The following is a 21,713-nucleotide window of genomic DNA, read 5'->3' as shown; positions in this document are numbered from 1 at the left end:
TTTTCTGTCACAGCAAATGCCCACCCTGGGTGATCCAAAGGCAAGGGCTCAGAGGCTCCTGAGAGACTAACTCCTTTCAGCTGAGCACAGAGCTGGCTCCTCACTGGGATGCCTGTGGCCTGGGGCTCCCAGAGGGGAGAGCAGCACTCGCCCCACCGTGTGGTCACTGCTGGAAGTGCAGGCAGCTCCTCACTCCCCCTTGACAGTGTCCCTGAGGGCAGAACAGTGTGAATCTACTCAAGGTGGAAACGCAAACTCCGATGCAACCAAACTTCCCACAAGGTCTCCAAAACCACTCAGGAACAGGGAATTGGAAACTGCAGGGCATGACATGAATGGAGATGGAGACTTGACACCTTACACCGAGTTCACTTCCAGTTATCCCTAGACAAAGTTTCCATGAAAACTTGTCACAAATCTAGAAGAGCAATGAGCAGAAACCGGACATGTGCTTTGAGTCTTCACACACAAAACGAAAAGGCAGCTCACAAAACAACCCAGAGAATACAGTGGACTTTGCAAAATCAAAGATATCTACTGTGGGAAAGACCTCATTACAAAAGCAAAAGACAGGTCATACATCGCGAGACGAATGAGTGGAAACACAAAGCTTCTCAAGGATGTGTCTCCAAACAGACAAAGAACACCAACACGACAAGCCTGTGAAAACTAGGGAAAGGTCTGAAGGGACAGCAGACTGAGGAAGACACACACAGAGTATCCCGGATGATGTCCAGCACTGAGGGCCTGGAGAAACAACAGTCTAGTTGCACTCCCTCAGGCCTGTGTGACCCTGGATGAGGCCTCTGTTTCCCGGTGGCTCTGAGAGATGGACAGGGAGGAAGGGGAAGAGAAATCACTTGCATTTCTAATACTCACAGCAAAGTCTTCCAATGAGAAGGGAATTATCACCCCCACTGACAATGCCATTCACTGAAGTGATACCCACGAGTCCATCTAACCCAGAAGGGAAGGAAGGACCTGTCCTGACAAAACGGCGAGAGATGGAAGAAGGAAGATCAAGCCCACACCAACCACTGGAAAGAGAAGCTGTGCTCAGGGCTTGAAAGAATTCCTATTGGGAAAATGATGTCACAGCCCCACAAGGCAATCCACAGCTTCGATGCTATTCCTCCCAAAATGCCAATGCATTTTCGCACCGAACAAAGAATTGCAAAAGGGGTACGGAAACAGAAAAGAGCCTAAATTGTCAATACAATCCGACGAAAAAGCCCCGATACGGACATCCAAGGTTGTGTGAAAGGAAATTAGACGACCAAACTAGGATCCTCAGGAGAGTATCGGAGAAGGCGATGGCGACCCACTCCAGTACTCTTGCCTGGAAAATGCCATGGACGGAGGAGCCTGGTAGGCTGCAGGCCATGGGGTCGCACAGAGTCAGGCACGACTGAAGTGACTTAGCCGCAGCGGCAGCAGCAGGACAGTATGCTATTGGGAATACAACAACACACACAGATCCAGATCGATGGAATAAAGTTGAGGGTCCAGAAACAAACCCCGGCATCCATGGTCAACTCATCTCTGACACAGAAGGGGAGAATATCCAAATGGGAACAAGAAAGCCTCTTCAATAAATGTCCATGGGAAAACCAGACAGCTACATCTGAAGAACGCTATTGGTTTTGATCTCACACCACCTCAATATCGGGGAAAAACCTCACCCTAAAGACTGATATCATGAGATAGCTAGAAAGAAGCGTAGGTCAAAGGCTCCTTAACATCAGAGTCTCCTTGCCGTTTGCTGGGCGGAGGTAGAAATGGGTCTCTTCAAGTAAGGGAAAGAGGAAAACGAAGTACGCCAACGGGTTTCCATCCAATGGAACCTCTTCACAACAGAGAAGCTAAGCATTCAGAAATGCAAAAGATAGGAAACGGAACATGAGAGACTCCTTGCAAGTGGTGTATCTGAGAAGGGGTTCATATGGAAAGAGACGAAGAATGCACAGCACTCAGATTCCAAGAAACACCACCACCACCCTTGACCCTTCCCCCATGACCAACTCCGACCTAAAGCCTTTCTCTCCCTCTAACCTATCCCTAAAACATAACCCTCATCTAATCATATACATGTGCATTCCTAGCATCCATCCATCCACACACGAGAGAGAAAGAGGAAGACACAGACTGAATCGAGAAGGGAAAAGAGAGGGACAGAGCCAGAGAGAGACACGGAACCAGAGAGAGGAAAGGAATCGACGGTCCAGACTTTTCATCAATCTGTCTCGAAGGTAGAAGCAACGACAGCGCCCATCCACCCCAGAAGGGGGAAAAGGACGGAAGGTTTGGAGAGGAAAAGACAAGAACGCAGGGAGCCCTTAGAAGCTCAGCCACCCGCAGAAGCCGAGCTGGGACACTTGAACAGAATCTCAATGGAAACAGAGGACCAGAAAGTTGGCTACTCTTTTCTATAAGAGAGGGAGACCTTCGAGTCTTCCTTTCGGTCCTCCAACTTGGATGCGGGGTCTCAAAACAGTCAGGAGGGGGAGTGCCTTTTCCTGGGTACCACGGCGCATCCAGGCCTCGTTCTGCCCCATTCTGTGCTGTGTCAGCCCTGGATGGAGTCTTTCTTTCTGAAGTCTCAGCGCACAAGCTCCACGTGATATCGGCCCCAGGTGGAAAGGCATGGAGCTGCTCGTAGGCCGACAGAACTAGGAAGCAGATGGGAGAATGACCCCCACTCTGCAGATGGAGAGACTGGGGAAACCCTGAGGGGCATACGCTTGTCCAGGGCCACACCACTTATGAGAAGAAGGAGCCTGGTCTGAGAGCAGCGGGGTCCTCGGAGCTCAGGCCCTGGCTGCACCCAGGCCTCCCCAGGGCTGTGGGCTGGGCAGTGTGGCTGTCACTGTGCCTGCACATGGCCTAAGGGGGGTGGTCGAGCAGTCAGAAACCCAGAGATTCCCTTGGGAAGCTTTGGGGAAGGGACCTCAGCACGAACCCCAGGAAATGATGTCACCTGCCGGCAACAGAACCCAACAGAACCCGCAACCCGGGTATCCAGGCCTCCAGAGCGGAGAGGAGCCCCCAGCCAGATCACTTGCTGCCAGGATGTTCTGCTGTTTGCCCCTGCCCAGAGGCCGGGGCCTCAGGAGAGCTCACAGGCAGTGTGCGTGGGCACCCTGTCAACGTTGGCTCAGGGCACCCCCGAGAGGCCTCTGGCCCTTTGCCCGGAGAAACAGAAAGGTAACACGGGGAGCCCCAGGCCGGGCCAGGCCACCTCTCCCATGCCACCCGGAAACACCGGGTCCTTTGCCTGTGTGTGTGGCTGCGGGTTTCTCGGGGTGTGTCTCCCTCAAGGAAGCCCAGGCGGATGTGGGGTCAGAAGCCGACGGGCAAGTTGTGTCCACACCCCAGGGGAGAGCAGGCTGGCTGGGATGGGGAGAGTGCGGGCAGCGCCGGCCGCCCAGGCTGGCCTCACACCCTCAGGTGGGTCTCTTTCCTCCCGGGTGGGGATCTGAGCAGACACACGTCTCTGACCCTTCTGGGAAGAGAAGTTCGAGCAGGCAGAAGCAGCGGCTCCACTGGCCAGGCCCAGCTCGGAAAAGTCCCAGCACGGCTGGCTGACGGTCACTGTCGTTGCAGAGCTTCCCACGTGATGAGGCCGAGGACGGGGACACCCCGTCCACCTCCCGGAGGGAGGGGTCGGAGCACCACCCCCCCGCCCCTGAGGCCCAGTGCAGGCTCCAGGTGAGCGTGCCCACGGAGGCATCAGCCCCACCGGGGGCGAAGCGGAGGCGGGGAAGGCCTGCTGCCGAGACACCGCCCAGGATACACCCGGCGGCCCAGTCTGAGGCTGCCACGGAGCTCAGCACACCCGGCTCCGACCCGGAGTCCCGAGAACCCCGGCCTCTGAGGCAGCAGGAGGACCTGGAGCCCAGCACGCCAGAGCACAGAGGTGAGGACGCTGGGGCTGGTGCACGGGAGTGTGTGGGGAGGGGGTGCTGAGCTACACAGGGACGAGTCCCCGAAAGATGCTGCTGGGCCTACAGCAAGCGCTGGCCTCACACCCCCACCCCCATCTTGCACACTTCAGTCCCAAAAGACATCCGACCCTGGGTATTCTTTGGGAATCTCTTGGAAGCTTTCTGTCCCGGGATACGCACATGCCAAGGCTGGCCTGTGGGCAAACTTTGCTTCTCCCCCAGCTCTAGCACTGGCCTCCAACTGGAACCAGGCTCCACTTCCCAGACCTGTCCCTACAGAGGTGGTGGCTCCAGGTGCAGGACCCAGGGATCCACCGAGGGCAGATGGAGAACCGAGACTTGCCCTCGCAGAGACACCAGGCCAGCTGGGTTCTGGCCAGCACACCGGGCAGATCGGATCTCCGTGCCTGCAGGACCCCCAGCCCCAGGCACTGATGTCCCACCCCCTCAGCCAGAACCTCCACCTCCACGTGCACCTGTACCTGCTCGGGCTTTGGCAGGAGAACCCGAGGCAGAGGAGGAGTCACCGCCTCGGCAGGGAGAGCCTGCCCTGGCTCCCGCGCAACACCCAGACGCCGACGATGACTCACCCGCCCCTGCAGGAAGAACGAGCCCCCGCTCTGGACAGAGACCCAGAGCCCTTGCCGGAAACACCACGTCCAGGGGAGCGGTCGGCTCTGCCGCCTCCATCCCTGTCGGCTCACCGTGGACGCCGTCAACTCGGTCTGCCCCCAGGGGACATGGAGTTCCTTTCCCCTGAACTGCTTTGCATTTGGTTTGTTTCCACCTTACTGGTGATGTTTTACTTTTTGTATGGTTTCGTGTATTTTTGTTGGTTAAGTTGGGATTAGTAAACTTTTTCATCATTGTTGCAATTTGGGAACACTGTTGTGTGACTCTGGTGATACTGTGTTACCATCACCACTTTGTGGTTTCAGACCCGTTTGATCTTTATGCCCCACCCCCCAACAAAGCCTGGATTCAAGGCAAGCACGCCCTGTTCATCCCTCCCCCCGATCCTGAACACAATTTCAACTTTTCTTTCTGCATTCCTTCCTATATTCTTGGTGTCCCCAATCAATGACTCTCAGTGAAATGACTGAAGGAGTTTCTTTCGGACTCTCCACCTACTGTAAGACTCCATTGGAGAGTTCTCATTTTTATGTCATTTGAACTAGCCTTTGATAGCTGACAGGACGGTGTACGTCCTTTCAAGATATCATGTGCCAAACGAAGCCCTGTTGGCAAATGCCATCATTATCTCCAGGCAGGCATTGCTGTTTGAAGGGTGACATCTCAGCCAGAAGGCAGAGGCTGAGCTCCTCTTGTTGCACCAGCTCCCAAAAGAAGCCAAGAAAGGGAGCTGGAACAACAAACCACCCCAACGCCCAGGAAAGCGTTCTTCACGACAGAAGGCTAGAAAATGACCCAACAACCTTGTGGCCCAGAACCCCTCTAGAAAAATCACTGTTCCATAAAAAAGAGAAACACGTGGGAAGTTCCAAGGAGAGGCAATGCCCATGGCCAGTGTACTTTAGAGACGGCCTGACCGCTCCGGGGAAGACACGCACCGACGGAACCCCTTGGGAAACAGCAGTGAGAGTCCTCACCGTCGTAAGGGTTTCCTCTGGGGACAACCTGCCCTGGGCACCACATGGGGGAGCAGACCGGCTTCTCTTCCTCTGCCCCCACACCATTCACTCATGAAGGCAGCTCAGGTGTTCTCATGCCCTGCCTGCCTGCCTGCCTGCCTGCCTGGCTCATCCGTGAGCTGTGACCACCTCCAGGGCAGGACTCCACCTTCTCCTCTCTGTGTACCGTGAATCTGCACACAGTGGGCTTTCAGAACCTTAGGAGACTTGAGCCATTCCCACTCGAGCCAGAACCCTCCCCAGGAAGGAAAACGGCTGTGGAGTCATTTTGGCCCCTGCACTGGTTCCGAAAGCCTGGCGGCTCCTACAGCCTCTACGGTGTGAAGAGGGAGGTCCCTTTTGACAGAGCTTTCCGGCTGTCAGATCTAAGCTGTTGTTTCACTGTCAGCTGTGTCTCTTCCGTTGCAGCCAGGTGGGCCACGCTGCTCCAAAGGGGCTCACAAGCTGAGTGGCAAGGGAGGTATTGAGAGGACAGGGATGGCTACAACGTGCTGCAAACTGAGTGAGGGTCCCCACAATCCTCAGCAAAGGTCTGTGGTGTGCAAGTGGGGAGTAGAGGGCCCCCAAGTTCCAAAGGAAGGGAGGTACTCGGGAGCTAAAGCCCTTGGCTGCTGTGGTAGCAGCTGCAGATGGCAGCTCGTCCACAGTGCACTTCGAATGAGGTCATATGAGCGGGACTCTGGAAATGGCTCCGAAATCAAGAGAAAGGGGTCAGGGTATGTGGGAATCCGGCGGGGGTGGGGGGTGGATGAAGGAAGGTGTCCTTCCTCTCTCCAGTGCAATTTGGTTTGGTGAGTCTCAAAGCTACCAGATGGCACTTCCCAAGTCAGGCCCCCGCAGGAATCAGGGTGGGCTGCGTGCCTCGGCCCCTGCCACAGGGACAAGCCACACCAGTGGCCTCCCTGAGCTCCAATGGCCGGATCTGGGGGTTCTGTCTGGGTGCACACCTCCTTGCTGTGGCCAAGTTCCCCCCTTCTCTGAGCACCAGCTTCATCCTCTCGAATGAGGACATCGATTGCTACCTTGGCACGTTACTCTCTTCATCCTGTGAAGACTCATTAGGCTTATCCTACAATTACTAGCTGGCCCGAAGAGATATCTCCTGAATCCAGATTAAGCTGGAGTCTCCCAGGCTCATCTGGCATGTCTTCCCTGAAGTCTGCCAAAACCCACACCCTTGCATTTCCAGGGACTCCCCTTAGCCAGCTGGGCAGAAAACCCAGCATGGTTCAAACAAGCTGACAGACAAGCGGGAGAGGACTCACGGGCAGACGGCCTCCCTCAGGTCTCGGGTGGAGCTCTGGGACCACAGCAGCAGCGGGCCATCCCAGCGCCTTGGGCTCAGCAGCGCCCTCATTCTCAGGCCGGCGGCTCTGCCCTGAGGGGAGCAGGAAGGTCACCAACTGCCGCAGGCGGACCTCAAGCCCCTCCCACTGCTGGAGCCTGACCTCCCCCGGCCCCACCCCTTCCCCTACCCCAGCAGGACGAGAGCTCGTCTTCCCCTGGCTTCCAACGTGAGGCCCGGCCCTGGGCCCCGATTGGGCACTGCCCCAGTCCGGAGCCAATCACAGTGGCCAGGGAGGTGGAACGCACCGATTGGCCAGGGCCAGGTCATGTGACCATACTCCCCAGGAAACTCAAATATTACCAAGGTTCCCTAACAAACCAATGAACAAAATTATCCAGTAAAGGCAAACCGTACATTTTAATGAGGCCAATGTCACAGAAAAAAAAAAAAATCCTTCACAATGAACTGCTCAAGGAAGCTACTAAATAAGCTTTCAGAAAAGTGAAGTCGTTTTTTTTTTTTTTTTTTTTAATAGGGTGACGGAGAGCTATACCTTTCCCATCTATGTGAATTTAGGTTTAAACTAGATTTCCCTCGGCTATTATATAAGACAAAAGACCCCACATCACCCCCTTTCACTCCCCCCACCCCCAAAAAGTGTTTTAGTCTATTGAATTTTTGTGTCCTCAGTTGTGTCTGATTCACGGCAACTCACGAACTCCACACAGCCAGGCTCTTCCGTCCATGGAATTCAGGGCAATTTTTTCTGTCACAGCAAATGCCCACCCTGGGTGATCCAAAGGCAAGGGCTCAGAGGCTCCTGAGAGACTAACTCCTTTCAGCTGAGCACAGAGCTGGCTCCTCACTGGGATGCCTGTGGCCTGGGGCTCCCAGAGGGGAGAGCAGCACTCGCCCCACCGTGTGGTCACTGCTGGAAGTGCAGGCAGCTCCTCACTCCCCCTTGACAGTGTCCCTGAGGGCAGAACAGTGTGAATCTACTCAAGGTGGAAACGCAAACTCCGATGCAACCAAACTTCCCACAAGGTCTCCAAAACCACTCAGGAACAGGGAATTGGAAACTGCAGGGCATGACATGAATGGAGATGGAGACTTGACACCTTACACCGAGTTCACTTCCAGTTATCCCTAGACAAAGTTTCCATGAAAACTTGTCACAAATCTAGAAGAGCAATGAGCAGAAACCGGACATGTGCTTTGAGTCTTCACACACAAAACGAAAAGGCAGCTCACAAAACAACCCAGAGAATACAGTGGACTTTGCAAAATCAAAGATATCTACTGTGGGAAAGACCTCATTACAAAAGCAAAAGACAGGTCATACATCGCGAGACGAATGAGTGGAAACACAAAGCTTCTCAAGGATGTGTCTCCAAACAGACAAAGAACACCAACACGACAAGCCTGTGAAAACTAGGGAAAGGTCTGAAGGGACAGCAGACTGAGGAAGACACACACAGAGTATCCCGGATGATGTCCAGCACTGAGGGCCTGGAGAAACAACAGTCTAGTTGCACTCCCTCAGGCCTGTGTGACCCTGGATGAGGCCTCTGTTTCCCGGTGGCTCTGAGAGATGGACAGGGAGGAAGGGGAAGAGAAATCACTTGCATTTCTAATACTCACAGCAAAGTCTTCCAATGAGAAGGGAATTATCACCCCCACTGACAATGCCATTCACTGAAGTGATACCCACGAGTCCATCTAACCCAGAAGGGAAGGAAGGACCTGTCCTGACAAAACGGCGAGAGATGGAAGAAGGAAGATCAAGCCCACACCAACCACTGGAAAGAGAAGCTGTGCTCAGGGCTTGAAAGAATTCCTATTGGGAAAATGATGTCACAGCCCCACAAGGCAATCCACAGCTTCGATGCTATTCCTCCCAAAATGCCAATGCATTTTCGCACCGAACAAAGAATTGCAAAAGGGGTACGGAAACAGAAAAGAGCCTAAATTGTCAATACAATCCGACGAAAAAGCCCCGATACGGACATCCAAGGTTGTGTGAAAGGAAATTAGACGACCAAACTAGGATCCTCAGGAGAGTATCGGAGAAGGCGATGGCGACCCACTCCAGTACTCTTGCCTGGAAAATGCCATGGACGGAGGAGCCTGGTAGGCTGCAGGCCATGGGGTCGCACAGAGTCAGGCACGACTGAAGTGACTTAGCCGCAGCGGCAGCAGCAGGACAGTATGCTATTGGGAATACAACAACACACACAGATCCAGATCGATGGAATAAAGTTGAGGGTCCAGAAACAAACCCCGGCATCCATGGTCAACTCATCTCTGACACAGAAGGGGAGAATATCCAAATGGGAACAAGAAAGCCTCTTCAATAAATGTCCATGGGAAAACCAGACAGCTACATCTGAAGAACGCTATTGGTTTTGATCTCACACCACCTCAATATCGGGGAAAAACCTCACCCTAAAGACTGATATCATGAGATAGCTAGAAAGAAGCGTAGGTCAAAGGCTCCTTAACATCAGAGTCTCCTTGCCATTTGCTGGGCGGAGGTAGAAATGGGTCTCTTCAAGTAAGGGAAAGAGGAAAACGAAGTACGCCAACGGGTTTCCATCCAATGGAACCTCTTCACAACAGAGAAGCTAAGCATTCAGAAATGCAAAAGATAGGAAACGGAACATGAGAGACTCCTTGCAAGTGGTGTATCTGAGAAGGGGTTCATATGGAAAGAGACGAAGAATGCACAGCACTCAGATTCCAAGAAACACCACCACCACCCTTGACCCTTCCCCCATGACCAACTCCGACCTAAAGCCTTTCTCTCCCTCTAACCTATCCCTAAAACATAACCCTCATCTAATCATATACATGTGCATTCCTAGCATCCATCCATCCACACACGAGAGAGAAAGAGGAAGACACAGACTGAATCGAGAAGGGAAAAGAGAGGGACAGAGCCAGAGAGAGACACGGAACCAGAGAGAGGAAAGGAATCGACGGTCCAGACTTTTCATCAATCTGTCTCGAAGGTAGAAGCAACGACAGCGCCCATCCACCCCAGAAGGGGGAAAAGGACGGAAGGTTTGGAGAGGAAAAGACAAGAACGCAGGGAGCCCTTAGAAGCTCAGCCACCCGCAGAAGCCGAGCTGGGACACTTGAACAGAATCTCAATGGAAACAGAGGACCAGAAAGTTGGCTACTCTTTTCTATAAGAGAGGGAGACCTTCGAGTCTTCCTTTCGGTCCTCCAACTTGGATGCGGGGTCTCAAAACAGTCAGGAGGGGGAGTGCCTTTTCCTGGGTACCACGGCGCATCCAGGCCTCGTTCTGCCCCATTCTGTGCTGTGTCAGCCCTGGATGGAGTCTTTCTTTCTGAAGTCTCAGCGCACAAGCTCCACGTGATATCGGCCCCAGGTGGAAAGGCATGGAGCTGCTCGTAGGCCGACAGAACTAGGAAGCAGATGGGAGAATGACCCCCACTCTGCAGATGGAGAGACTGGGGAAACCCTGAGGGGCATACGCTTGTCCAGGGCCACACCACTTATGAGAAGAAGGAGCCTGGTCTGAGAGCAGCGGGGTCCTCGGAGCTCAGGCCCTGGCTGCACCCAGGCCTCCCCAGGGCTGTGGGCTGGGCAGTGTGGCTGTCACTGTGCCTGCACATGGCCTAAGGGGGGTGGTCGAGCAGTCAGAAACCCAGAGATTCCCTTGGGAAGCTTTGGGGAAGGGACCTCAGCACGAACCCCAGGAAATGATGTCACCTGCCGGCAACAGAACCCAACAGAACCCGCAACCCGGGTATCCAGGCCTCCAGAGCGGAGAGGAGCCCCCAGCCAGATCACTTGCTGCCAGGATGTTCTGCTGTTTGCCCCTGCCCAGAGGCCGGGGCCTCAGGAGAGCTCACAGGCAGTGTGCGTGGGCACCCTGTCAACGTTGGCTCAGGGCACCCCCGAGAGGCCTCTGGCCCTTTGCCCGGAGAAACAGAAAGGTAACACGGGGAGCCCCAGGCCGGGCCAGGCCACCTCTCCCATGCCACCCGGAAACACCGGGTCCTTTGCCTGTGTGTGTGGATGCGGGTTTCTCGGGGTGTGTCTCCCTCAAGGAAGCCCAGGCGGATGTGGGGTCAGAAGCCGACGGGCAAGTTGTGTCCACACCCCAGGGGAGAGCAGGCTGGCTGGGATGGGGAGAGTGCGGGCAGCGCCGGCCGCCCAGGCTGGCCTCACACCCTCAGGTGGGTCTCTTTCCTCCCGGGTGGGGATCTGAGCAGACACACGTCTCTGACCCTTCTGGGAAGAGAAGTTCGAGCAGGCAGAAGCAGCGGCTCCACTGGCCAGGCCCAGCTCGGAAAAGTCCCAGCACGGCTGGCTGACGGTCACTGTCGTTGCAGAGCTTCCCACGTGATGAGGCCGAGGACGGGGACACCCCGTCCACCTCCCGGAGGGAGGGGTCGGAGCACCACCCCCCCGCCCCTGAGGCCCAGTGCAGGCTCCAGGTGAGCGTGCCCACGGAGGCATCAGCCCCACCGGGGGCGAAGCGGAGGCGGGGAAGGCCTGCTGCCGAGACACCGCCCAGGATACACCCGGCGGCCCAGTCTGAGGCTGCCACGGAGCTCAGCACACCCGGCTCCGACCCGGAGTCCCGAGAACCCCGGCCTCTGAGGCAGCAGGAGGACCTGGAGCCCAGCACGCCAGAGCACAGAGGTGAGGACGCTGGGGCTGGTGCACGGGAGTGTGTGGGGAGGGGGTGCTGAGCTACACAGGGACGAGTCCCCGAAAGATGCTGCTGGGCCTACAGCAAGCGCTGGCCTCACACCCCCACCCCCATCTTGCACACTTCAGTCCCAAAAGACATCCGACCCTGGGTATTCTTTGGGAATCTCTTGGAAGCTTTCTGTCCCGGGATACGCACATGCCAAGGCTGGCCTGTGGGCAAACTTTGCTTCTCCCCCAGCTCTAGCACTGGCCTCCAACTGGAACCAGGCTCCACTTCCCAGACCTGTCCCTACAGAGGTGGTGGCTCCAGGTGCAGGACCCAGGGATCCACCGAGGGCAGATGGAGAACCGAGACTTGCCCTCGCAGAGACACCAGGCCAGCTGGGTTCTGGCCAGCACACCGGGCAGATCGGATCTCCGTGCCTGCAGGACCCCCAGCCCCAGGCACTGATGTCCCACCCCCTCAGCCAGAACCTCCACCTCCACGTGCACCTGTACCTGCTCGGGCTTTGGCAGGAGAACCCGAGGCAGAGGAGGAGTCACCGCCTCGGCAGGGAGAGCCTGCCCTGGCTCCCGCGCAACACCCAGACGCCGACAATGACTCACCCGCCCCTGCAGGAAGAACGAGCCCCCGCTCTGGACAGAGACCCAGAGCCCTTGCCGGAAACACCACGTCCAGGGGAGCGGTCGGCTCTGCCGCCTCCATCCCTGTCGGCTCACCGTGGACGCCGTCAACTCGGTCTGCCCCCAGGGGACATGGAGTTCCTTTCCCCTGAACTGCTTTGCATTTGGTTTGTTTCCACCTTACTGGTGATGTTTTACTTTTTGTATGGTTTCGTGTATTTTTGTTGGTTAAGTTGGGATTAGTAAACTTTTTCATCATTGTTGCAATTTGGGAACACTGTTGTGTGACTCTGGTGATACTGTGTTACCATCACCACTTTGTGGTTTCAGACCCGTTTGATCTTTATGCCCCACCCCCCAACAAAGCCTGGATTCAAGGCAAGCACGCCCTGTTCATCCCTCCCCCCGTTCCTGAACACAATTTCAACTTTTCTTTCTGCATTCCTTCCTATATTCTTGGTGTCCCCAATCAATGACTCTCAGTGAAATGACTGAAGGAGTTTCTTTCGGACTCTCCACCTACTGTAAGACTCCATTGGAGAGTTCTCATTTTTATGTCATTTGAACTAGCCTTTGATAGCTGACAGGACGGTGTACGTCCTTTCAAGATATCATGTGCCAAACGAAGCCCTGTTGGCAAATGCCATCATTATCTCCAGGCAGGCATTGCTGTTTGAAGGGTGACATCTCAGCCAGAAGGCAGAGGCTGAGCTCCTCTTGTTGCACCAGCTCCCAAAAGAAGCCAAGAAAGGGAGCTGGAACAACAAACCACCCCAACGCCCAGGAAAGCGTTCTTCACGACAGAAGGCTAGAAAATGACCCAACAACCTTGTGGCCCAGAACCCCTCTAGAAAAATCACTGTTCCATAAAAAAGAGAAACACGTGGGAAGTTCCAAGGAGAGGCAATGCCCATGGCCAGTGTACTTTAGAGACGGCCTGACCGCTCCGGGGAAGACACGCACCGACGGAACCCCTTGGGAAACAGCAGTGAGAGTCCTCACCGTCGTAAGGGTTTCCTCTGGGGACAACCTGCCCTGGGCACCACATGGGGGAGCAGACCGGCTTCTCTTCCTCTGCCCCCACACCATTCACTCATGAAGGCAGCTCAGGTGTTCTCATGCCCTGCCTGCCTGCCTGCCTGCCTGCCTGGCTCATCCGTGAGCTGTGACCACCTCCAGGGCAGGACTCCACCTTCTCCTCTCTGTGTACCGTGAATCTGCACACAGTGGGCTTTCAGAACCTTAGGAGACTTGAGCCATTCCCACTCGAGCCAGAACCCTCCCCAGGAAGGAAAACGGCTGTGGAGTCATTTTGGCCCCTGCACTGGTTCCGAAAGCCTGGCGGCTCCTACAGCCTCTACGGTGTGAAGAGGGAGGTCCCTTTTGACAGAGCTTTCCGGCTGTCAGATCTAAGCTGTTGTTTCACTGTCAGCTGTGTCTCTTCCGTTGCAGCCAGGTGGGCCACGCTGCTCCAAAGGGGCTCACAAGCTGAGTGGCAAGGGAGGTATTGAGAGGACAGGGATGGCTACAACGTGCTGCAAACTGAGTGAGGGTCCCCACAATCCTCAGCAAAGGTCTGTGGTGTGCAAGTGGGGAGTAGAGGGCCCCCAAGTTCCAAAGGAAGGGAGGTACTCGGGAGCTAAAGCCCTTGGCTGCTGTGGTAGCAGCTGCAGATGGCAGCTCGTCCACAGTGCACTTCGAATGAGGTCATATGAGCGGGACTCTGGAAATGGCTCCGAAATCAAGAGAAAGGGGTCAGGGTATGTGGGAATCCGGCGGGGGTGGGGGGTGGATGAAGGAAGGTGTCCTTCCTCTCTCCAGTGCAATTTGGTTTGGTGAGTCTCAAAGCTACCAGATGGCACTTCCCAAGTCAGGCCCCCGCAGGAATCAGGGTGGGCTGCGTGCCTCGGCCCCTGCCACAGGGACAAGCCACACCAGTGGCCTCCCTGAGCTCCAATGGCCGGATCTGGGGGTTCTGTCTGGGTGCACACCTCCTTGCTGTGGCCAAGTTCCCCCCTTCTCTGAGCACCAGCTTCATCCTCTCGAATGAGGACATCGATTGCTACCTTGGCACGTTACTCTCTTCATCCTGTGAAGACTCATTAGGCTTATCCTACAATTACTAGCTGGCCCGAAGAGATATCTCCTGAATCCAGATTAAGCTGGAGTCTCCCAGGCTCATCTGGCATGTCTTCCCTGAAGTCTGCCAAAACCCACACCCTTGCATTTCCAGGGACTCCCCTTAGCCAGCTGGGCAGAAAACCCAGCATGGTGCAAACAAGCTGACAGACAAGCGGGAGAGGACTCACGGGCAGACGGCCTCCCTCAGGTCTCGGGTGGAGCTCTGGGACCACAGCAGCAGCGGGCCATCCCAGCGCCTTGGGCTCAGCAGCGCCCTCATTCTCAGGCCGGCGGCTCTGCCCTGAGGGGAGCAGGAAGGTCACCAACTGCCGCAGGCGGACCTCAAGCCCCTCCCACTGCTGGAGCCTGACCTCCCCCGGCCCCACCCCTTCCCCTACCCCAGCAGGACGAGAGCTCGTCTTCCCCTGGCTTCCAACGTGAGGCCCGGCCCTGGGCCCCGATTGGGCACTGCCCCAGTCCGGAGCCAATCACAGTGGCCAGGGAGGTGGAACGCACCGATTGGCCAGGGCCAGGTCATGTGACCATACTCCCCAGGAAACTCAAATATTACCAAGATTCCCTAACAAACCAATGAACAAAATTATCCAGTAAAGGCAAACCGTACATTTTAATGAGGCCAATGTCACAGAAAAAAAAAAAAATCCCTCACAATGAACTGCTCAAGGAAGCTGCTAAATAAGCTTTCAGAAAAGTGAAGTCGTTTTTTTTTTTTTTTTAATAGGGTGACGGAGAGCTATACCTTTCCCATCTATGTGAATTTAGGTTTAAACTAGATTTCCCTCGGCTATTATATAAGACAAAAAACCCCACATCACCCCCTTTCACTACCCCCACCCCCAAAAAGTGTTTTAGTCTATTGAATTTTTGTGTCCTCAGTTGTGTCTGATTCACGGCAACTCACGAACTCCACACAGCCAGGCTCTTCCGTCCATGGAATTCAGGGCAATTTTTTCTGTCACAGCAAATGCCCACCCTGGGTGATCCAAAGGCAAGGGCTCAGAGGCTCCTGAGAGACTAACTCCTTTCAGCTGAGCACAGAGCTGGCTCCTCACTGGGATGCCTGTGGCCTGGGGCTCCCAGAGGGGAGAGCAGCACTCGCCCCACCGTGTGGTCACTGCTGGAAGTGCAGGCAGCTCCTCACTCCCCCTTGACAGTGTCCCTGAGGGCAGAACAGTGTGAATCTACTCAAGGTGGAAACGCAAACTCCGATGCAACCAAACTTCCCACAAGGTCTCCAAAACCACTCAGGAACAGGGAATTGGAAACTGCAGGGCATGACATGAATGGAGATGGAGACTTGACACCTTACACCGAGTTCACTTCCAGTTATCCCTAGACAAAGTTTCCATGAAAACTTGTCACAAATCTAGAAGAACAATGAGCAGAAACTGGACATGTGCTTTGAGTCTTCACACACAAAACGAAAAGGAAGCTCACAAAACAACCCAGAGAATACAGTGGACTTTGCAAAATCAAAGATATCTACTGTGGGAAAGACCTCATTACAAAAGCAAAAGACAGGTCATACATCGCGAGACGAATGAGTGGAAACACAAAGCTTCTCAAGGATGTGTCTCCAAACAGACAAAGAACACCAACACGACAAGCCTGTGAAAACTAGGGAAAGGTCTGAAGGGACAGCAGACTGAGGAAGACACACACAGAGTATCCCGGATGATGTCCAGCACTGAGGGCCTGGAGAAACAACAGTCTAGTTGCACTCCCTCAGGCCTGTGTGACCCTGGATGAGGCCTCTGTTTCCCGGTGGCTCTGAGAGATGGACAGGGAGGAAGGGGAAGAGAAATCACTTGCATTTCTAATACTCACAGCAAAGTCTTCCAATGAGAAGGGAATTATCACCCCCACTGACAATGCCATTCACTGAAGTGATACCCACGAGTCCATCTAACCCAGAAGGGAAGGAAGGACCTGTCCTGACAAAATGGCGAGAGATGGAAGAAGGAAGATCAAGCCCACACCAACCACTGGAAAGAGAAGCTGTGCTCAGGGCTTGAAAGAATTCCTATTGGGAAAATGATGTCACAGCCCCACAAGGCAATCCACAGCTTCGATGCTATTCCTCCCAAAATGCCAATGCATTTTCGCACCGAACAAAGAATTGCAAAAGGGGTACGGAAACAGAAAAGAGCCTAAATTGTCAATACAATCCGACGAAAAAGCCCCGATACGGACATCCAAGGTTGTGTGAAAGGAAATTAGACGACCAAACTAGGATCCTCAGGAGAGTATCGGAGAAGGCGATGGCGACCCACTCCAGTACTCTTGCCTGGAAAATGCCATGGACGGAGGAGCCTGGTAGGCTGCAGGCCATGGGGTCGCACAGAGTCAGGCACGACTGAAGTGACTTAGCCGCAGCGGCAGCAGCAGGACAGTATGCTATTGGGAATACAACAACACACACAGATCCAGATCGATGGAATAAAGTTGAGGGTCCAGAAACAAACCCCGGCATCCATGGTCAACTCATCTCTGACACAGAAGGGGAGAATATCCAAATGGGAACAAGAAAGCCTCTTCAATAAATGTCCATGGGAAAACCAGACAGCTACATCTGAAGAACGCTATTGGTTTTGATCTCACACCACCTCAATATCGGGGAAAAACCTCACCCTAAAGACTGATATCATGAGATAGCTAGAAAGAAGCGTAGGTCAAAGGCTCCTTAACATCAGAGTCTCCTTGCCATTTGCTGGGCGGAGGTAGAAATGGGTCTCTTCAAGTAAGGGAAAGAGGAAAACGAAGTACGCCAACGGGTTTCCATCCAATGGAACCTCTTCACAACAGAGAAGCTAAGCATTCAGAAATGCAAAAGATAGGAAACGGAACATGAGAGACTCCTTGCAAGTGGTGTATCTGAGAAGGGGTTCATATGGAAAGAGACGAAGAATGCACAGCACTCAGATTCCAAGAAACACCACCACCACCCTTGACCCTTCCCCCATGACCAACTCCGACCTAAAGCCTTTCTCTCCCTCTAACCTATCCCTAAAACATAACCCTCATCTAATCATATACATGTGCATTCCTAGCATCCATCCATCCACACACGAGAGAGAAAGAGGAAGACACAGACTGAATCGAGAAGGGAAAAGAGAGGGACAGAGCCAGAGAGAGACACGGAACCAGAGAGAGGAAAGGAATCGACGGTCCAGACTTTTCATCAATCTGTCTCGAAGGTAGAAGCAACGACAGCGCCCATCCACCCCAGAAGGGGGAAAAGGACGGAAGGTTTGGAGAGGAAAAGACAAGAATGCAGGGAGCCCTTAGAAGCTCAGCCACCTGCAGAAGCCGAGCTGGGACACTTGAACAGAATCTCAATGGAAACAGAGGACCAGAAAGTTGGCTACTCTTTTCTATAAGAGAGGGAGACCTTCGAGTCTTCCTTTCGGTCCTCCAACTTGGATGCGGGGTCTCAAAACAGTCAGGAGGGGGAGTGCCTTTTCCTGGGTACCACGGCACATCCAGGCCTCGTTCTGCCCCATTCTGTGCTGTGTCAGCCCTGGATGGAGTCTTTCTTTCTGAAGTCTCAGCGCACAAGCTCCACGTGATATCGGCCCCAGGTGGAAAGGCATGGAGCTGCTCGTAGGCCGACAGAACTAGGAAGCAGATGGGAGAATGACCCCCACTCTGCAGATGGAGAGACTGGGGAAACCCTGAGGGGCATACGCTTGTCCAGGGCCACACCACTTATGAGAAGAAGGAGCCTGGTCTGAGAGCAGCGGGGTCCTCGGAGCTCAGGCCCTGGCTGCACCCAGGCCTCCCCAGGGCTGTGGGCTGGGCAGTGTGGCTGTCACTGTGCCTGCACATGGCCTAAGGGGGGTGGTCGAGCAGTCAGAAACCCAGAGATTCCCTTGGGAAGTTTTGGGGAAGGGACCTCAGCACGAACCCCAGGAAATGATGTCACCTGCCGGCAACAGAACCCAACAGAACCCGCAACCCGGGTATCCAGGCCTCCAGAGCGGAGAGGAGCCCCCAGCCAGATCACTTGCTGCCAGGATGTTCTGCTGTTTGCCCCTGCCCAGAGGCCGGGGCCTCAGGAGAGCTCACAGGCAGTGTGCGTGGGCACCCTGTCAACGTTGGCTCAGGGCACCCCCGAGAGGCCTCTGGCCCTTTGCCCGGAGAAACAGAAAGGTAACACGGGGAGCCCCAGGCCGGGCCAGGCCACCTCTCCCATGCCACCCGGAAACACCGGGTCCTTTGCCTGTGTGTGTGGATGCGGGTTTCTCGGGGTGTGTCTCCCTCAAGGAAGCCCAGGCGGATGTGGGGTCAGAAGCCGACGGGCAAGTTGTGTCCACACCCCAGGGGAGAGCAGGCTGGCTGGGATGGGGAGAGTGCGGGCAGCGCCGGCCGCCCAGGCTGGCCTCACACCCTCAGGTGGGTCTCTTTCCTCCCGGGTGGGGATCTGAGCAGACACACGTCTCTGACCCTTCTGGGAAGAGAAGTTCGAGCAGGCAGAAGCAGCGGCTCCACTGGCCAGGCCCAGCTCGGAAAACTCCCAGCACGGCTGGCTGACGGTCACTGTCGTTGCAGAGCTTCCCACGTGATGAGGCCGAGGACGGGGACACCCCGTCCACCTCCCGGAGGGAGGGGTCGGAGCACCACCCCCCCGCCCCTGAGGCCCAGTGCAGGCTCCAGGTGAGCGTGCCCACGGAGGCATCAGCCCCACCGGGGGCGAAGCGGAGGCGGGGAAGGCCTGCTGCCGAGACACCGCCCAGGATACACCCGGCGGCCCAGTCTGAGGCTGCCACGGAGCTCAGCACACCCGGCTCCGACCCAGAGTCCCGAGAACCCCGGCCTCTGAGGCAGCAGGAGGACCTGGAGCCCAGCACGCCAGAGCACAGAGGTGAGGACGCTGGGGCTGGTGCACGGGAGTGTGTGGGGAGGGGGTGCTGAGCTACACAGGGACGAGTCCCCGAAAGATGCTGCTGGGCCTACAGCAAGCGCTGGCCTCACACCCCCACCCCCATCTTGCACACTTCAGTCCCAAAAGACATCCGACCCTGGGTATTCTTTGGGAATCTCTTGGAAGCTTTCTGTCCCGGGATACGCACATGCCAAGGCTGGCCTGTGGGCAAACTTTGCTTCTCCCCCAGCTCTAGCACTGGCCTCCAACTGGAACCAGGCTCCACTTCCCAGACCTGTCCCTACAGAGGTGGTGGCTCCAGGTGCAGGACCCAGGGATCCACCGAGGGCAGATGGAGAACCGAGACTTGCCCTCGCAGAGACACCAGGCCAGCTGGGTTCTGGCCAGCACACCGGGCAGATCGGATCTCCGTGCCTGCAGGACCCCCAGCCCCAGGCACTGATGTCCCACCCCCTCAGCCAGAACCTCCACCTCCACGTGCACCTGTACCTGCTCGGGCTTTGGCAGGAGAACCCGAGGCAGAGGAGGAGTCACCGCCTCGGCAGGGAGAGCCTGCCCTGGCTCCCGCACAACACCCAGACGCCGACGATGACTCACCCGCCCCTGCAGGAAGAACGAGCCCCCGCTCTGGACAGAGACCCAGAGCCCTTGCAGGAAACACCACGTCCAGGGGAGCGGTCGGCTCTGCCGCCTCCATCCCTGTCGGCTCACCGTGGACGCCGTCAACTCGGTCTGCCCCCAGGGGACATGGAGTTCCTTTCCCCTGAACTGCTTTGCATTTGGTTTGTTTCCACCTTACTGGTGATGTTTTACTTTTTGTATGGTTTCGTGTATTTTTGTTGGTTAAGTTGGGATTAGTAAACTTTTTCATCATTGTTGCAATTTGGGAACACTGTTGTGTGACTCTGGTGATACTGTGTTACCATCACCACTTTGTGGTTTCAGACCCGTTTGATCTTTATGCCCCACCCCCCAACAAAGCCTGGATTCAAGGCAAGCACGCCCTGTTCATCCCTCCCCCCGATCCTGAACACAATTTCAACTTTTCTTTCTGCATTCCTTCCTATATTCTTGGTGTCCCCAATCAATGACTCTCAGTGAAATGACTGAAGGAGTTTCTTTCGGACTCTCCACCTACTGTAAGACTCCATTGGAGAGTTCTCATTTTTATGTCATTTGAACTAGCCTTTGATAGCTGACAGGACGGTGTACGTCCTTTCAAGATATCATGTGCCAAACGAAGCCCTTTTGGCAAATGCCATCATTATCTCCAGGCAGGCATTGCTGTTTGAAGGGTGACATCTCAGCCAGAAGGCAGAGGCTGAGCTCCTCTTGTTGCACCAGCTCCCAAAAGAAGCCAAGAAAGGGAGCTGGAACAACAAACCACCCCAACGCCCAGGAAAGCGTTCTTCACGACAGAAGGCTAGAAAATGACCCAACAACCTTGTGGCCCAGAACCCCTCTAGAAAAATCACTGTTCCATAAAAAAGAGAAACACGTGGGAAGTTCCAAGGAGAGGCAATGCCCATGGCCAGTGTACTTTAGAGACGGCCTGACCGCTCCGGGGAAGACACGCACCGACGGAACCCCTTGGGAAACAGCAGTGAGAGTCCTCACCGTCGTAAGGGTTTCCTCTGGGGACAACCTGCCCTGGGCACCACATGGGGGAGCAGACCGGCTTCTCTTCCTCTGCCCCCACACCATTCACTCATGAAGGCAGCTCAGGTGTTCTCATGCCCTGCCTGCCTGCCTGCCTGCCTGCCTGCCTGGCTCATCCGTGAGCTGTGACCACCTCCAGGGCAGGACTCCACCTTCTCCTCTCTGTGTACCGTGAATCTGCACACAGTGGGCTTTCAGAACCTTAGGAGACTTGAGCCATTCCCACTCGAGCCAGAACCCTCCCCAGGAAGGAAAACGGCTGTGGAGTCATTTTGGCCCCTGCACTGGTTCCGAAAGCCTGGCGGCTCCTACAGCCTCTACGGTGTGAAGAGGGAGGTCCCTTTTGACAGAGCTTTCCGGCTGTCAGATCTAAGCTGTTGTTTCACTGTCAGCTGTGTCTCTTCCGTTGCAGCCAGGTGGGCCACGCTGCTCCAAAGGGGCTCACAAGCTGAGTGGCAAGGGAGGTATTGAGAGGACAGGGATGGCTACAATGTGCTGCAAACTGAGTGAGGGTCCCCACAATCCTCAGCAAAGGTCTGTGGTGTGCAAGTGGGGAGTAGAGGGCCCCCAAGTTCCAAAGGAAGGGAGGTACACGGGAGCTAAAGCCCTTGGCTGCTGTGGTAGCAGCTGCAGATGGCAGCTCGTCCACAGTGCACTTCGAATGAGGTCATATGAGCGGGACTCTGGAAATGGCTCCGAAATCAAGAGAAAGGGGTCAGGGTATGTGGGAATCCGGCGGGGGTGGGGGGTGGATGAAGGAAGGTGTCCTTCCTCTCTCCAGTGCAATTTGGTTTGGTGAGTCTCAAAGCTACCAGATGGCACTTCCCAA

At 55.2% G+C, this 21,713-nt stretch overlaps 2 protein-coding genes across 3 annotated transcripts in view; both read left to right on the top strand.

The window, feature by feature from the left end:
- LOC145529902 (uncharacterized) overlaps positions 1-12,462 on the top strand; it is a 35,225-nt gene extending 22,763 nt beyond the window's left edge. Inside the window, exons 1-3 of one of the 2 annotated variants that reach the window (XM_081550665.1) lie at positions 7,401-10,850; positions 11,250-11,562; positions 11,813-12,462. In XM_081550665.1, coding sequence (XP_081406791.1) covers positions 10,614-10,850; positions 11,250-11,562; positions 11,813-12,441 — 1,179 coding nt within the window. In that variant the 5' untranslated portion in view covers positions 7,401-10,613 and the 3' untranslated portion in view covers positions 12,442-12,462. Of the gene's footprint in view, positions 1-7,400; positions 10,851-11,249; positions 11,563-11,812 lie in introns of those variants that run through there. The other variant, XM_081550666.1, reaches the window with a different exon arrangement.
- Positions 1,853-4,819, top strand: LOC145529854 (uncharacterized). Its single transcript, XM_081550616.1, has 3 exons — positions 1,853-3,204; positions 3,604-3,916; positions 4,167-4,819. Exons 1-3 carry the CDS (start codon positions 2,968-2,970, stop codon positions 4,793-4,795), a joined length of 1,179 nt encoding a protein of 392 aa, XP_081406742.1. The 5' UTR covers positions 1,853-2,967; the 3' UTR covers positions 4,796-4,819.
- Positions 12,463-21,713: the final 9,251 nt, after the last annotated feature.

This window comes from Giraffa tippelskirchi, chromosome 12 (genome assembly GCF_054371585.1).
Source record: "Giraffa tippelskirchi isolate mGirTip1 chromosome 12, T2T-mGirTip1v1.2.pri, whole genome shotgun sequence".
Classification (NCBI taxonomy): domain Eukaryota; kingdom Metazoa; phylum Chordata; class Mammalia; order Artiodactyla; family Giraffidae; genus Giraffa; species Giraffa tippelskirchi.
The sequence above is the reverse complement of the archived record's forward strand: the minus strand, read 5'-3'. Positions and strand labels throughout refer to the sequence as shown.

What these genes read in the sequence shown, in the direction of transcription:
- LOC145529854 (XM_081550616.1), top strand. Translation starts at nt 2,968, where the DNA reads ATGATGTCACCTGCCGGCAACAGAACCCAACAGAACCCGCAACCCGGG. An exon ending in TTGCCCGGAGAAACAGAAAG is followed by an intron (nt 3,205 to 3,603) that starts GTAACACGGGGA and finishes CTGTCGTTGCAG; the next exon opens with AGCTTCCCACGTGATGAGGC. An exon ending in CAGCACGCCAGAGCACAGAG is followed by an intron (nt 3,917 to 4,166) that starts GTGAGGACGCTG and finishes CTTCTCCCCCAG; the next exon opens with CTCTAGCACTGGCCTCCAAC.